The sequence below is a fragment of the Myxine glutinosa genome, chromosome 1 (genome assembly GCF_964187855.1).
Source record: "Myxine glutinosa chromosome 1, kmMyxGlut1.1, whole genome shotgun sequence".
Lineage (NCBI taxonomy): Eukaryota > Metazoa > Chordata > Myxini > Myxiniformes > Myxinidae > Myxine > Myxine glutinosa.
This window is the reverse complement of record NC_136261.1, coordinates 358,593,876-358,610,728: the sequence shown is the minus strand read 5'-3', so window position 1 is coordinate 358,610,728 and position 16,853 is coordinate 358,593,876. Positions and strand designations below refer to the sequence as shown.

Here is a 16,853-nt window from a genome sequence, read left to right as displayed (position 1 = left end):
ATGTTTCTGATAAAAACCTGGACTCCTCGAGGTTCACAGTGGAAAAGGAGCCTCACCCTGTGTGTACTCGTTGTATTACTGAGGGGTTAATACAGAGAAATGGTGGAGCAGAAACATGTACAGTTGGAAATATTTTAACGAGTGCAAGGCTGTGGTAAAGTTAGTGCTATTTTCAACTTGAGGAATCAGTTTGTGAATTTTTAAATGACCAATTCTCATTTGGACGTGAACTCGGTACATTAATATAATGAAGAACTCATCTTGCTGGTAAAAGCAGAGTATCAATCTGCGTTGGCGGACAGGTAGAACAATGGATGAAATCGACAGGATGTCGATTGAGGTATGCGAGCCACCATGGGAAAAGCATGGAGAATCTGACATTTCAGGCCTTCGTCGGGGTAGGAGAGGGGTTAACGCCCGGAACGTCAGCTTCTGCATGCTTCCCACGGCGGACAGCATACCTTGACCAACATTGTCAATTTCATCCATCGAATTACATTAACACTTTGACACGATGAATATGTTAAAGGATTTATTTGGGAATGTTGAATGTCCATTGTATAATGCCATCACAAAAATAGTTTCCACCAAAAACACCTTAGAGGGTGGTAAATGGGGCGGGGGAGGTGGGAGGCGGAGGGGAGGGGGAAACAATCAGGACAAAAACAAAAAACAATGGCAAAAACAAAAAACAATGTAAAAAACAGTCAAAAACAAAAAACATATGTCAAAAACAAAAAAGAATGTCCAAAACAAAGTCAAAAACAAAAAACAATGTCAAAAACAAACAAACAGTCAAAAACAAAAAACAATGTCCAAAACAAAGTCAAAAACAAAAAACAATGTCAAAAACAAACAAAGTCAAAAACAAAAAACAATGTCAAAAACAAAGTCAAAAACAAAAACCAGTCAAAAACAAAAAATGTGAAAAACAAAAAACAATGTGAAAAACAAAAAACAATGTCAAAAACAAAAAATGTCAAAAACAAAAAACAATGTCAAAAACAGTCAAAAACAAAAACCAGTCAAAAACAAAAAAATGTCAAAAACAAAAAACAATGTCAAAAACAAAAAACAATGTCAAAACCAAAAAATGTCAAAAACAAAAAACAATGTCAAAAACAAACAGTCAAAAACAAAAAATGTCAAAAACAAAAAACAATGTCAAAAACAAAGTCAAAAACAAAAAACAATGTCAAAAACAAAGCCAAAAACAAAAACCAGTCAAAAACAAAAAAATGTCAAAAACAAAAAACAATGTCAAAAACAAAAAACAATGTCCAAAACAAAAAAACAATCAAAAACAAAAAACAATGTCAAAAACAAAAAATGTCCAAAACAAAAAACTGTCAAAAACAGTCAAAAACAAAAAACAATGTCAAAACCAAACAGTCAAAAACAAAAACCAGTCAAAAACAAAAAAATGTCAAAAACGAAAAAAAATGTCAAAAACAAAAAACAATGTCAAAAACAAAAAACAGTCAAAAACAAAAAACACTGTCAAAAGCAAAAAAACAGTCAAAAACAAACAAAGTCAAAAACAAAAACCAGTCAAAAACAAAAAATGTCAAAAACAAAAAACAGTCAAAAACAAAAAAACAATGTCAAAAAAAAATTAAAAAAGTTGGATGCCTGACCATCATGCTTGAACCCTTGAAAAGATTGGTGGTCAGTATCCTATTGGAATTGATTGTCGATATATGGGTAATTCAATGGCATGTATGGTATAGTGGGGCAGAAGCAACTGGTACGTCAATGGTATACTCTCTGATAGGGGAAAAAAATGAATGGTATGCATTCATTGTATAAATTCATTGTATAAAAAATTATACAATCTATGCAGTATACCATACTAATCATTTATGGTACACAATGGCATGTTTGTTATGGTATGCGAATGGGACTATTTGAAATGGTAGGGCGTACTGAAAACAAGGACGCTATGAGACGAGTTTCTTTCCTTTAACATAATAATATGGCGGGTTTAGTACTCACCGGGAGTGATCAAACTCAATCAGATTGGTTTGCTTAATGTGTCGAATAGGCCAATAGGTATTTAAAAAGCAAATAATGTACCGTCAAAGAAAAACTTACAAGCATGTATCACATTTTTGTCTCTATAATAATAATAATAATAATAATAATCATAATAATAACTAGAATCACACTCGTAGAGCACATAGTCTCACCTCGCACATTCATTCTGAACAAGAATAGCATTGTTAACGGAACACGCTACTACTATGGCCCACTGCTATTACAGCCCATATAATCATATCATCCATGCACCTTATTATGTCACAGTTTCTTGTCATGGGTTATGATGTTGTAAATTTAATCCTTCACTCACATTGGGTCATATATCAGATATATGAAGTTTCAGATTTTTCAGATAACGATTAAAATTCAACCAATAATGGTTAAACTACCACTTCACCGATGATATAATTGTTATAACCCGATATACACTATGGGGAGTTGATGACATGTGCCAAGTTTAAATTTTTATCGTTGAGTGGTTTCGGAGAAGTTGATTTCCATATTTTTTTCCTTTGTTCCAATATGGCTGTTAGCAATAAAAACCAGAGTTAGCAATAAAATATTCTCCATAGGGAGTTCCTCCTATGTTTAAAGTTTCGCATTGATCGGACAAGAGGTTGCAGATAAAATCATTTTAAAGCAAAAAATATAGACACAGACACAGACACACACACAGGCATCGTAATATTCTTGCAAACCCTATGGGGCGAGACTACATATGGGTAGGACCGAAATGAATACAGTATAATACATGCTACACAGTCCAGCAGACAGTACACGTTACTTGTCAATGTGGCTCCGGTCTAATTGTTCTGTCCTGGTTCGTGGGTAGAAGGCTGATCACCGTGTGGATGTAAATTTAGCGATCATAAATGCGATTGTATAACCAATCGCCAACTCTTTCAAAAGGAGCAGAATCAGATGGTAAATTGGACCACTGAGATGGTGGTGAGCCCTTCTCACGACACCTTACTTCTTCCTCTTAGTCCAAATACATGGATTCTAATAATTTTCACAATCGTCACTTAGTGATCCATAAAAAGAAACTCCTTCTGGAAGCTTGGATTGATTTGGTTGTGCATCAACTTCAAATTACATGATTCGTCAAAGTACACTGAACGTTTGTGCGCAATGATTGTATTTCAGGAGTCGTGGCTGCATGTCATCCGTAAAGTCACCAGGTCACATGACGTGCTATAATCAACTTTGCAGCAAAGCAGAAAATCAATTATTTTGCTGTATTTTGATTTTATTTTTTAATATACCATAAGAAAAAAAAAAAATCTAAAAAACTACATAAAAAAACTCTCAACTCTCTAGTACTGAAAAAACTCCCAAAATAGTCAAATCATTTAACGAATGGGGTTGGAGCCGATAAACAATAAACCAAAAGTACATGTTTCAGCATTTTCCCTGTGAAAAGGAAAATACCAAAATCATGCTGTGCTAGGAATAAGGAAAAAAAGAAAAAAAAAAGCAGAGGAGTTGTAAATCGGATGAAATTTCAGGCTGGTAGGATATCTCAGAGTGCGCATACTCACACCTGAGCTGTCCAGCATGAGTTTGAATCTCAACCCAGCTATAAACCATCATCCTCACGTTTTGCATCACGTTAAGCCAGAAGACATGTCTGCCAGTACTGGTCATTTGTGGACATTAAAGATCCCACGGTGTATTTTGCGATTAGTCGGCGAGTTATCACCGGCACCCTGAACAAATTACAATTTCCCACCAACTTCACACCAACATCAGGCCTGCCAGTTAGTGAAATACTCGGGCCAAAATCATTTGTTTTGAAATACTTGTGGAATTCTTGGCCCAAGATGTCGTATCATGGAAATTGAATGAAATTCTGATTTGATTAGTTGGAAGTCCCACACATTAAGCATTGACACACCGAGACACCGAGTCAAAGCAGTCTTATCCTGGAATGCACTCGACCCATACAGTATTGTTAATATCTAATTTTCACCAGAAGTTTATCAAAAAGCTCGCTCTTTTGGGCCGAGTAAGTTGTGTGTCATTGGTTGTTATCTCCATATGTGGGTTTCAGAAGAAATCCTCCCCTGTTTTGACAAGGGATCACAGTTCATGGACAAAGTGGGTGATGTTTTCTTGTTCTCTAAAATTTTGGTCCGAGGGCTCATTTCAGGATCGTCACCGAGCCCTAATTGAACTTCTTCAAACTGTAGATAGTTTGTGGTAATACGTAGTGTGTTCAAAAAGTATCCGACCTTTATTTTTCGTGCGTAAAAAAAAGAAGCTAGGGAGGCGTTGATTGGTGCACGTATGTAGGCGATCCTAATGCGCACGCGTGAATTTTTTCCCACCTGCAGAAGCTGTCATTCGACGGCAGACCGCCGATGAGTGAGGAAATGTAAGTGAGCGCCGTCGGATTTTCGTTTTCGACAAAATGACGGAAAAACTTGAACAACGCTACTGCATCAAATTTTGTGTTTCATCAAACTTGCATCAAAACTGCAACTTGGTTTCTGGGTCGTACCCATAAACCCAGGACTCATCGCCAGTGATCACTGTGTTGAGGAAGCTGGGATTGCTGTTCACAGTCTCCAGCATGTCCTGTGCGATCTCCAAACGGAGTTGCTTCTGCTCAATCGTTAGCAGCTTTGGTACGAACTTCGCTGAGATTCTCCTGAAGCCCAAATCCTCCTTCATAATGGAATGAACGGTGTTGAATCTTGCGGATCGTTTCCACTTGGGAATCGCCAAGCTTTACACAAAATTTGATGCAGTAGCGTTGTTCCAGTTTTTCCGTCATTTTGTCAAAAACGAAAATCCGATGGCGCTCAGTTACATGTCCTCACTCATCGGCGGTCTGCCGTCGAATGACAGCTTCTGCAGGTGGGAAAAAATTCACGCGTGCGCATTAGGATCGCCTACATACGTGCACCAATCAACGCCTCCCTAGCTTCTTCTTTTTTACGCACGAAAAATAAAGGTCGGATACTTTTTGAACACAGTAGTATACCCAGGGATTGTTTTTAAGATCTCCATAAGGTTCTTCTTCATCAATTCAGTTGCTCCAATTAATTATCACTGGTACAATCTCGGCACTCTTCAACTTCCAGGATCCTTTCACTTCATTTTTGGGATTCTGGTATTTAATCATTCTCTGTGTTGTATTGGACAAAATTGCTGGGAACTGAAAATTAGTAATGCTATTTTTTTTCTGTACCTCTTTGTACCTAAGCACCATATCCGGTCGCAATCGTTTGCTTTCTGTGTTCACACTCTGTGGGATCATCATGTCCTATGTGAGCGTTACTTCCTCGTTTTCAATTATTGCTTTTGGTTCGTGTTTTCATGAGTTTTCTGGGACTGGGATATTGAAGATTTTGCAGATGTGCCAATGCTACATACTTTATTATGCATTTGTGTGTGCAGCTGTTCTGACATGAGTTTTTTCATCTCAATCGGAGGTGGGTCATACTTTCTGTTTCTACCTTGCAGAACATACACTTGTCCAATTGAATCAGTCCTGCCATTTTCTTAAAGCCGTTAGTGTAGTGATCTTTGCCTTGGGCATTTATAATGATTCGTTCTTCATCTCAGTTGAGTTCACCTCTTCCTAGCCATTCCAATGAGCCTTCTTTGTCCATGCCCAGACTGTCCAATTATTTTTGTACCTCCCTGCTCTTTTGTCATTCTCCCAGTTGTCAGTGTATATCTTTTGACATTTCACTTCATTTTTTAATTTTGTCTTTTTTGCAATCGTTACCCCTGGCACTAAAGGTGGATGGAGGTTACGTTTTCACCCCTGATTGTTTGTTTGTCTGTCTCTGTATGTGAACAAGATATCTCAAAAGGTTTTGGACAGATTTGGATGAAATTTGTTGGAGATGTTGGGTATGTGATGTGGACGAAATTATTAGATTTTGGTGAAGATCCGGATCCAGATCTGAGAATTTTTAAAGTTCTTTTTCACCATTGAGAGATCGGGCAAAAAACGATATATAGCATGATATTTCAAAAAGTTGTGGATGACATGACAAAACTTGGGTATGATATATAGCATGATATTTCAAAAAGTTGTGGATGACTTATGACAAAACTTGGGTGGATGAGTTTGGTAAGTGACAAGAACAAGTTGATTAGATTTTGCCCAGATCTGACCTATCATTGGGATATAAAACGTAAACTGTTCAGCCTGGCGGAGGTATGCACTCTACCGAGTTCCGTTCTAGTTGGTGCTGTATTCGTTGCTGTTGCTGTTTTGATTTCATGAGTAACATTTTATTCGCACTGGTTTTTGGAAAATTTTTGTAAGGCAGGTTTGGGATACCTTTTCTCGCTTGGATACAAATTTGATTCGGTGGTCTGATGAACTTTTCACGTACTCAGCCTACAGTTGTCATTTTGTGCGCTTGGTTTGAGTTCCATCAGGCCACTACCTCTTGCTCCTCTCACTAGGCACATTCTCTGGATGCATTGTTTTTTGTATTTTTGTAGATATATTTTGTGGATAGTGAGGAGTTTACTTGTTTTATCGAGTTTTTTTTATTTCCGCTTGTGGGCAGTTGTGTGTGCGTGCGTGCGCGCGTGTTACTACTAAATGCTTGTTAAAATTTCTCTCAAAACTAGTGCATGTAGGTGATACTCAAATATAAATGTTAGTTTTACATGACATATTCATTTTAATAGCATGGAACATGTGTTGTATTTTCATGAGAAAGTCCCCCCAAAACAGAATCTCTGAAAAGCATCCTCACGGGCAAAGACGACAAAGCAAATCACATTTCAATAAGTACACACCAGGTCTTGCTCATCATCTGTTGTCAAATTTCTGGCTGCGGCTGCTTCACTACCACCCAGTTCCAGCGGTCCAAAAACCACCGAATATCCCAGGATGTGGTCAGGGACGGTCAAAGGTCGCTCCCAAGTCACCAAAATGAACGAGCCACTGACTGAGCCTTTCAGGACATCAATGGGTGGGGGAACCAGGATAGAGTGAGCGTCGACTCAAAATGAAAAAGCAACATCGATATTGTTTGCGTTTATGAATTTTAGTTTACAGATGAATAACGCTCGCCTCTAAGCTGTCTAGCCTTGGTTTGAATCCCGACAAGGCTATAAACTGTCCGCTTGGTGTTTCACAGGCAGGGTGATTCATCAATGTGTGTGACGTCCCTCGGATGGACGTTAAACCAGGAGTCCCGTCTGCCAGCATGGGTTGGTGGACGTTAAAGATCCCATGGTGTCCTTCGTAAAGAGTAGGCGATTATTGCCGGCACCGTGTCCAAATTCCAAATTCCTGCCCTAACTAGGGGAATGTCAGGCCTGGCCAGGCCAGTTCGTGAAAGACTTGGGCCAAGCTTCCCCCGGCCGACCCCACAAGGTGGGATAATAGTGGCCGTTGAAGAACAACAAATAGTTTACAGATTAATAGTGAAAAATAATAGCAACAATAATATATAACGATCCAAGTTTTTAGTCAGGTCATGAATCAAACCCAGATTAGACGACTCAATGGTAAGTGTGCGACCTCTTCATCACTCTATCGGACAAAAAACCACATCATGTATAACTTATTACAACATAGCAAAACACATTCCAACGTGCAGGGCCGGATTAACATTTTGTGGGCCAAGCACCAAACAAATTTGTGGACCATTGCAAAAAAGAATCTGTGTGTAAGGTGGTGGAATTAACGCCATTGACAGTGTGGTGACGTCACACGGCAGGAAATTGTAGTATGATTTTTCAATTTAAATAGTACGTTTTATTTTTTAAGTAGCATTAAATTATATACATATTTATTGAAACATATCGCAAAGTGTACGCTTTAAAAATATATATATCCAATTGGCCCCTTCTGATTGTTGGCCTGGCGCCATTGTAAACCCAGCCCTTTCTTTGTGCAACGAATACTCATTCCAACACAAAATGGCCTTTACCTGGTTCATTGTGATTGGCAAGTTACTATTTAACATGAAATGAAAACCATTCAACAATCCCAAAAGTTTCCTTTAATAGCGGTACAGTCGGAATGTTTCATTAAACTCGATATGAAGAAGCCTATCATGAGTTAAATCACAAGCAATTTACTCCTGGCATGAATGACAAGGTTTAGGGTCGATGGCGGTTCGTTCGTTTCATACCAGAGCTATTGCAAGGCCCAATATACGCCTGTTCAATTGAATGTGCCTCAACGTGTCCTCACAATACATCCCAAAACGAAACCTTTTCATATCAACTTATCCTAGTTGACCGACTTGGTCGATTGCTGGTCTATACACCTTGCGATATTTTGAAACAATTTTGGGATCAATACGTTCTACCTCTACGTTTTGAAGTTTACATGCGTCAGGTGAACTTCTCCAAAATGTAGTACAATGAGGAAAGTTTATCCAAAGCTTCACTCTGAAATTGCTTCTCATGAGAACTACAGCCTTGCAGTTCTCATGAGGCGACCTTCTGCACAAACCAAGGAAGGGTCGAAAGACGGTGTACCAAAGAGTCCGTTTGACAAAGTGCGTGCACACCCACAAAGTTGCACACCGAGTGCATCACCAATTCTCCTCGAGATTTGCTTCCTTGGAAGTGTTGATATATTATTAGTCACAAATTCCAAAATTCCTGCACTCACTACTGTTGGTAAGGCAATGTCAAACTACCCAGTGTAATTCTTACCATGAGGCAGCCTTGGCAGTGCTGAGTCTGCCTTCAGCTAAGGTACCAGAAGTAGATTTAGATAGTGTTAACAACAAGGTTGCCCATGTAGGGACGTTGTAATTTTTCTCTGAAATCAACGAGGGCCTTTTACGCTTCGTACTGGCAATGGCTCCTCAGGGCCAACACTTTCTTTGAATGCTGTCAAGAATGAGCTGGCTCTTGTGTTCTCACCTTTATGAGAATTAGCAAATTACTCTCTCTTAAGAGCATCAAAGTGTTCACACGAAAATTTATCTGGCTATGAACCAATCCCAGACAGGTCACCACTTCGTCTCGCAGGTCTGAAGGGGATCTTTAACGTCCACAAACTAATGCCATTAGACGAGACGCCCAGTTGAACGTCCATCCACGGGACGACACACTCATTCATTAATCACCCTGCCTATGAAACACAGGGATGACAGTTTATAGCTGGGTCGGGATTCAAACCCAGGCTAGCTCGGCAGCTTAGAGGGGGAGTGTGCGCACCTTCCGGCCATCCTGCCAGCCCAATATACTTACACTATTGCAAAAATCTTTTCCCAAAAACTCTTTCCTGATTTTAGTCCCATGAAGATGTATTGTTCATGCCCGAAGTGAAATCTAGCCGTGTATATCTTACTGTTAAATAGCTTGACCTCCATGATCCGTGGCTCCGAACTGCAATCTGAGGATACGAATGCAAAAGGGAAATTGTAAAAGCGAAGGGGGGAATTAAAGGCAAGTATTAGGACCATTCACCGTGCGTGCATGTACTTATGCAACAATTCTGAAAACTAGACAAAAAAAAAAAACATGCGCAGATAAAAACCCAAAATATATTTCTAGGTTATCAGCAATCCTAAGTTCTTTCATGACACCTTTACAACCCGAAACACTCAAATGAACAATAGGTATCTTGAATATGATTGTTAAGTAGTGCATCTGAGCTGCATCCGCGTGCAGTGAACTACTTTAACCTCAAGAGTTCTCATGCGATATATCAAATCTCCATAGGTGCAAATGGAGTAAATCCACTGTGTCGCCAATATGCCTCCGCATATTCCCACAACGGGTAGATGCCACCACTCTGCATCTGTATGGGTAGGGGATCACATTTCTAAAGTTTCATGTTAATTGGATAATGTTCGTTTTTCTATCCAAGATGGCTGCAAAACCACGTGACCGATGACATCATCATTTTCAAACTATATGCAACAGTGCTGTTAGATATTTGTAAAATTTCACATCGATAGGGTGAGGGGTTTCAGAGATATAATTGTTTTATATTTTACTTCAATCCAATATGGCTGCCAAACCATGTGACCTATGATGTCATAAATTTAATATTTAAATACAAATGGGTTGAAGATCATGTGCATGCAATTTCAGATTTTTAGGATAAGGATTTAGGATAAGGATTAGGATAAGGATAAAGGCTAATTTTCCCCCTCAGAGCAGGGGTTGGCCTTTTTTGGGCACCATGGTCCCCTTTATTTGGAGCAATGTTTTACGGCCGGATGCCCTTCCTGCCACCAACCCTGTTAGTCGCCTCTTGCGACACACAGGGAATTACCAGTGAACTGGTACTCAATTTGCCGACCTCGGAAGGATGACAGGCTGAGTCAACCCCCCTGGGCGTTAATTCAGCGATTGACCAGGATTCGAACCCAGGATCCTAGGATCCCCAGCTGGCACCCTAACCGCTAAGGCAACACCACGCTATATTTTTAGGATAAGGAATTAGATGAAAACATTTTTGGCTGGTATACCACTTCAGCTATGATGTCATCATTATCATGCTTTTGTTCCCCATTGGGAGTACTTCGCAACATGCCAAGTTTCACATTTTTCCATTCAGCGGTTTCCGAGAAATAATATTTTAATTATTATTACTATTTAAAAAAAAAAATTTGTATACAAGATCGAGGCTCATGAAAGAGCAAACATTAATCACACAAAAAGTCAAACCGACACAAACCAACACATGAAACACAAAATAAGGGGAGCGGTAGACAAGATGGGGAGAGAGGGTGAAGGACACAAACACAACATTTGAGAGCAGGGACATCGAGAGAACTGTGGGAGGGAGAGGGCTTGGGGGGAGGTGGGAGAGGTATAAAATATATGGACACAGCAAGGACTTCCAGGAAAGAAGTTGGAATTTCGAAAAAGTGTATCTGGGGTGAATTAGCGGGGGTAGAAAAGATAAAGGTTTTGGATGGGGGAAGATAAGAGATGGTGGTGAACAGCTGTTTTAAAGACCCGGAGGGAGGAGTGGGATTGAAGGGAGTGGGGGAGTTTGTTCCAGAGGCGGGGAAAAAAGGGGAATAAAAGAGTGAAGGTGAGCAGAGAGCCTAGATTTTGGCAGTTTAACCTTCAGAGGGTTGCTGGCAGATCTTGTGCGACCTGTAGGAATATTTGGGGGACAGAGCACAGAGAGAGAGCTGGGGGAGCAAGGCCAGAGAGGAGCCGGTAGAAGACAGACAGAACATCCACCTGCCTGCAGTGAGTGAGTGAAAGGCCCTCGGAGTTAGCTTCATCACAGGACATTCCAATGATTCTGAAACCTTTGGTTTCAACAGCGTGAAGTCGAGCTAGGTGTGAGGCAGGAGCACCGGCCCAGAGGGGAGAACAGCATTCCACTGAGCTGCAGATGAAAGCCTTGTATGTGGTGAGGAGCTCAGGTGTGCCAATGAAGGACTTCGCACGACGGAGGATGCCCAGTCGGCGACTGGCTTTGGAGGTCAGCTTGGAAATGTGGTTTTCCCCAAAAAGATCATGGCAGATAGTGAGACCCAAAAGCTTGAGCGACAGAACTTCTTGGAGAGGATTGGTGAGAAAGTAGATGGGAAGGTTTTCCAGTCGGTGTTTTCAGAGAGACATGGTAAGAGTGTGAGATTTGTCAGGATTGAAAGACATGTTCCACTTGTTTGACCAGTCTGTGATTTTGTCCAGGTCTGCAGAGAGTGAGGAGGCTGCAGACTGCCGATCTGAGGGATGAGGAATGGAGCGGAGAGTGGAGTTGTCAAGTTGTAGATTTGTTATTGCCTAAAGTTCAGTTATAGACGTTGGTTGCTAATGTGTTATGATTTAAATGTTGTTTAAAAATGCTATTTTCATAAAGTTAATAAAGGGTTTTTGCTTCGTTTTAGTTTTGGATGAGGAAAGGCTCGCTTCGGTCGTGCTGGACAAATTGTATACGTGTGCTTTTTTCGAGGCTAGATAAGGCCGGTCGTAAAATCACGCTCACGCGCGTGATTTTGTGTAACGCTAGTAGAATGTTTAGAAAACCATATATATTTTGTATTAATCACAGCAACGCATGACTCTGTATAAACATGCTTTGAATTACTCATGTAAACAAACCCATATATTTGCTCTGGGCTTATCTGGCCAAGCATGCACTCTTCTCTCTGTGAGTTACATTTCTGTTTTCGCGGAGCCCAGAGAAACATCTGGTCCGAATGATAAGGAAGGGCTGACTCCCCCGAATGACAGCGGATGACGGTGGGGGCTAGGGATAACGGTGGGAGGGACTCTCGCCAGTCGCTTTGTTCTCTCGGAGATTTTCTGATAATCGTATTCATATATAAGTGAATGAGAATCAATGCGTTTCCAGGAAGGCTTGACGTGGCATGAAGCTGGTTCTTGCTGTAGATGTCTTGTCTCCTCCGGATCTGTATAAGTTGGTTTTAATAAAAAGCTGCGTCATTTCAGGCTATTTGTGGACTTCTTTTCCAAACGAAGAGCTGACTCTTCACAGATGGTACCAGGAGTGGGGTCAGCACCGGACGACGGGAAACGGAGCCCGAGGGACAGGAGGAAGGCTGCCTGAGGCCGGCGCCGGCACGCGGATTTGATTAAAGGTGGGAGTTGTTTTATATCAGAGGGCTATTATTCCAAATTCGTACCTTCCTCCCTCGAGCGGGCTCAGTCTCCCTGTCTCCGCGCGGCCTGCACTCGAACAGAAATTGTAAGTAAAGGCTCATTTTAGGCCTCAGAATGACGTGGCTTTGTTAAAGCCAGGATAAACAAGTAAGGATACCAGTAAGGACTTAACAGTAAGCTTAAAGTTACAGTTAGCACCAGGAGGGGAAAATGAGGTCGGACAGCCATATAGGTTGAAACCAGGTGGCCAAGATTTTTCCAGGAAGGAACAGCCCAGAGACAAGATGGGGTATGCCATTGCATGCCAGGGAACGAAGGGCTGTGGCTAACTTAGAAGGGCCATAAAAACATGGCCAGTAAAAGGATTTGCGCAGGATATCGGTAAAGATAACGTTCGGTAAGGGTAACGTTATAACTTAACAAGGGAAAGGGGAAAAGTGAGGTCGGACAGCCGTAAAGGTTGAGCCAGGCCGAGAACTTTCCAGGAAGGATCAGCCCAGAGCAATAAGATGGGAAGCAAGCTAAGGAAAGAAGGGGAACCCCTTAAGGGAACCCCGGCATCTTTCATGTTTAAGAGGCATCATTTTGCCGCGGTAAGACCAGTAAAGGACTGGGCTGTGTTAACTAAAGATTTAAATAATCCCTGGCCAGAGGACAAGTAAGTAAGCAGTTAAACAAGTAAATCAGCGAGTGATGCCGCTGGACCAGATGCCAGACCAAGACCCCCCACCCCCCCAAGCCCTGAGCCCTGTCCCAGGGCCACAGGCGCCACCTCTCCCACCCCCGCCCCTGTTCCCCCAGGGGTTAGACCCCCAGAAAACTAGACCAGCCGCCCCCCAGGTTCACCTTAGCCCGGGCAACCCTTTTAGAGGACAAGAAATTAGTGGGGCGGACAGCGGGTTCGCGGCCCCAGAAGGGCTAGGAGTATTGTATTGTACCCCTCAGTGGAAGGGCTCACGGAATCGGAGAACTCACAGCCTACAATCGAGATGTGTCCCTTTAAAAAACCATTTGAAAGAACCAGATTTGGCGGCTATGCAGGAGCGGGTGAGAACCTTGCTGGCTGAACAGCCCGGTCACGTACCGGAACTTATGCGTTTGTGGATACAAAATACAGGCGCAGATTGGCGGGACGTCTGCCACATGGGAGAGGCTGTATTGCCAGCGCGGGTGTGGGACCAGGCCAAAGTACACGCACGCTGGCCGAATGTAGCACCAACCCCGGCCCAGACCCTCGACGATTGGGGGGCCCTGGTCGACCTGTTGTTGGCCGGGGTACACATCGCACTAAGGCTAACCGACCAATTAGATGAAGCGGCCGAGCAGTGGGACATGGGCGACGATAAGAAGGCCGATGTAAAGGACGACATGTTGCAAATGCTTGCCCAGGAATCCATAAGGGCCCCCTCCCCAAAATTTGGAACCCACAAGGGCCCCCTCCCCAAAACTGGAACATACAAGGGCCCCCTCCACAGCCGCAGAATTGGGCCGTGCAAAAGGACCCCCCACCCCCCCCAAGACCTGAGCTCAGTCCCGGGGCTCTAGGCAACACCCCAACACCCCCGCCCTGCCTTCCCTCTTTCACCTCAACCCACCCCGTCCAACCCGTCCCAAAAATCCTTTTCCTTGAATGAGAGACGTAACATGAATGAGCAAAGATTGTTTGGGAGTGGCTGGAGAAAGGCATGATTTGAGTCGATCTGAGTTTCGCGCGAAGAATGGGAGACTCACTCGTATATGAATGAGGAATGAATGTATATTGGGATGTTAATTGACGTGTGTATCTAGTCAATGTATTTGTCTGTATGACATATGCAAAGCAGAGGGTTTCGGTGTGAAGCTTTGTAAGTGGTCTACTTGACATTCCCTAGCGACTATCCGAGGGAACAGGCGAGGTCCTGAACTGAGTCCGGATTTTCATCTGTTTGGGAGTTGTTTGGGAAGCGAATTGATATAAATCGGGTCAGGAAAGCACTCGGAGTGCCCTTGTCGACCTACTGTTGATATGAAGCGGTTTCTTGGAGATGGTTGCAGGATGGGCTGTTTTTTTCTTTCGAGCGGCAGTCGGACGGAGATTTGGAATTTGTTGAACTAAATTCAGAATTCGAATCAATATGTGTGTTTTACTTGAATTGAAGAGTTCATTCAATGGCAGATATTGTGTATTGTATGTGTGGGGTAGGCCTATATTCCTGAGGCAGCTCACCTTTAGGATGATGATGTCATATGGTGCATTTGGGGTCGGGGAGGTGGAGCGTCGGAGATCCTGTTTTTTTGCGATGTTTACGAGCTAGGGATGAGTTCTGACAGCTCACTGTTATGACGGCCCTCATTCGAGAGCGGCGCGCAGTTTTGGTTGCCACGGCTACGAGCCTCGCAGGAAACCGCGAGGCGGGAGTGTTGGGATTCGTGTGGAGGCACGAGGGTGCGCGCCAAGACGGGGGGCGGCGTGGCGTCGTCGCGTTGAGATGGTTGTGCCAGGTCGATCGGCGATCTCTGAATTTAAATCGGATTTTTGTCATGTGTGTTGTGAAATTAACGTCTATCCGAGAAGCCTGGCGATGTTCGTTTAATTAAAGTGTGGTACAAACCTGTGTTTCCGCCGTGCGGCTCCGTGGAAGTTTGGGTAGAGTTATTGGGCGTTCGGGCAGGAGCCGAGCGAGCCGCGAGTCACGGGTGCGCTGTATGAGGTTGCTCGGAGGATGTGTGCCCAAATGCATTGTGGGTCATTGCGACTTTGCTGAATGTCGGACGCTGGATGTCGGACGTTCATGTCAGACGAGCCATGTCGGAATAGTGAGAACCTGCGACATACATGCCATGCAATGTCACAGAAGGAATACGTTATTTAATATGGATTTATATAAGGGGAAGAAACGATTTCTAAACTAAATTCGATTTCTAGAATGATTTTCTAAACGCTAAAATAAACGATTTCAAGACAGAGTAATTAATTTCCGGTGACAAGTTCCAACAGGAAGTCTTGTTCATACAGTAAGTGAGGTACAGTGCGGAGTGGCGGCTGGAAGATGCATCGAAGGATTTGTGTTGATCGATGCGCCGGACAAAGGGTTTGCTGGCGAGCGATGCTGGTAAGGTTAAGTTATTAAAATTCAATAATTTGAGCAGAAATGTCACGTTTTCAACAAAACGCTTATCCGAGGAAGTCGGACGTTCAGTTTCAACTGTCGGTATGTGGTGTGGCTTGTGCCAAGGTGTGGGCGCGAGGAGGATGTGGTTGTGTTTGCCTGTCTGTGGAGTTATACGGTTGTTGGATTCGTAGAAGCTAGCATTTTGCGATGTGGAGCTGTGAGTCACAAAATGTAAATATAACACAGAGAGATGGACAGGACAACAATGGAGTTTATATGGACGGGTTTGGGGCAGGTTCAATCTGACGATTACAGAGGGCTTTGTTCTGTTCACGAAACATGTAAAATTCATGGAGTTGAAGTGGTTTGCAAGAAGGCAGCAGAGTCAGTACTGGGATGCAACCTCGTCCAGGGGTTTTGGTCCAGCCTGCAAGGAGTCCAGGGGCTTGTTTCAGGGCTGGGTCGCCAAAAATGGGATGCTGTGCCCATCTGGATGTAAAATTATCCATCAAGGACGGGGAATGATGTGCAGTGTGATTGATTTAAGGTAATAAGGATTTGTGTTGATTTCCTGATTTGAGTTCATCTGGAAACAAAGACAGATGGGATTAATGTGTATATCAGGAACATTTTGGAAAAGAAATATGGATATATGACATTACTAAAATATAACCAAGCAATTGAGAGTTCTTGGGTTAATGGGATATAAATAAATGCATCTACAAGTTGATGGTTTATAAAAAATTTTAGTTCTGGATGATACTTAAACGATGAACAATGTTGGCAATATACAAAGAATGTGACTTGTTTTTTGGGGGGAAAACATGTGGTTTAAAAATGGTTGGCTAAGTTTTAAAGATGGAGATGTTTTGCAGAACTCTTATGATTATTTATATGAGTGGTGGACTATTCCATGGCGAAGCATTTTTCAGTTTATTGAAAGTTGGATTTTGTAAAATAATGGTTTAATATAACCACAGTAGAAAATAATATACAGATTTGGGACATTTTGTAAACTTTCGAATAATGAGAAGATTCATAAAATTCATAAAAGGTGGATACTGGGAAACCATCGATGTTGGGGGCAAAGTTATGGGTGGATTTGGTGAGTGGTTTTAGGCAAACGAAAATTAATTTAGATTTATCATAGTTAAGTTCGAGGAAGTTGATTTGAAGCCA

General features: G+C 42.3%; 1 protein-coding gene across 1 annotated transcript in view; it reads right to left on the bottom strand.

Annotated features, from left to right (window-relative positions):
- LOC137417514 (receptor-type tyrosine-protein phosphatase gamma) overlaps nt 1-16,853 on the bottom strand; it is a 251,412-nt gene that overhangs the window by 106,302 nt on the left and 128,257 nt on the right. The window contains exons 10-11 of the mRNA XM_078769966.1: nt 9,335-9,379; nt 6,814-6,971 (exon numbers count right to left, since the gene is read on the bottom strand). Coding sequence (XP_078626092.1) covers nt 6,814-6,971; nt 9,335-9,379 — 203 coding nt within the window. The remainder of the gene's footprint in view (nt 1-6,813; nt 6,972-9,334; nt 9,380-16,853) is intronic.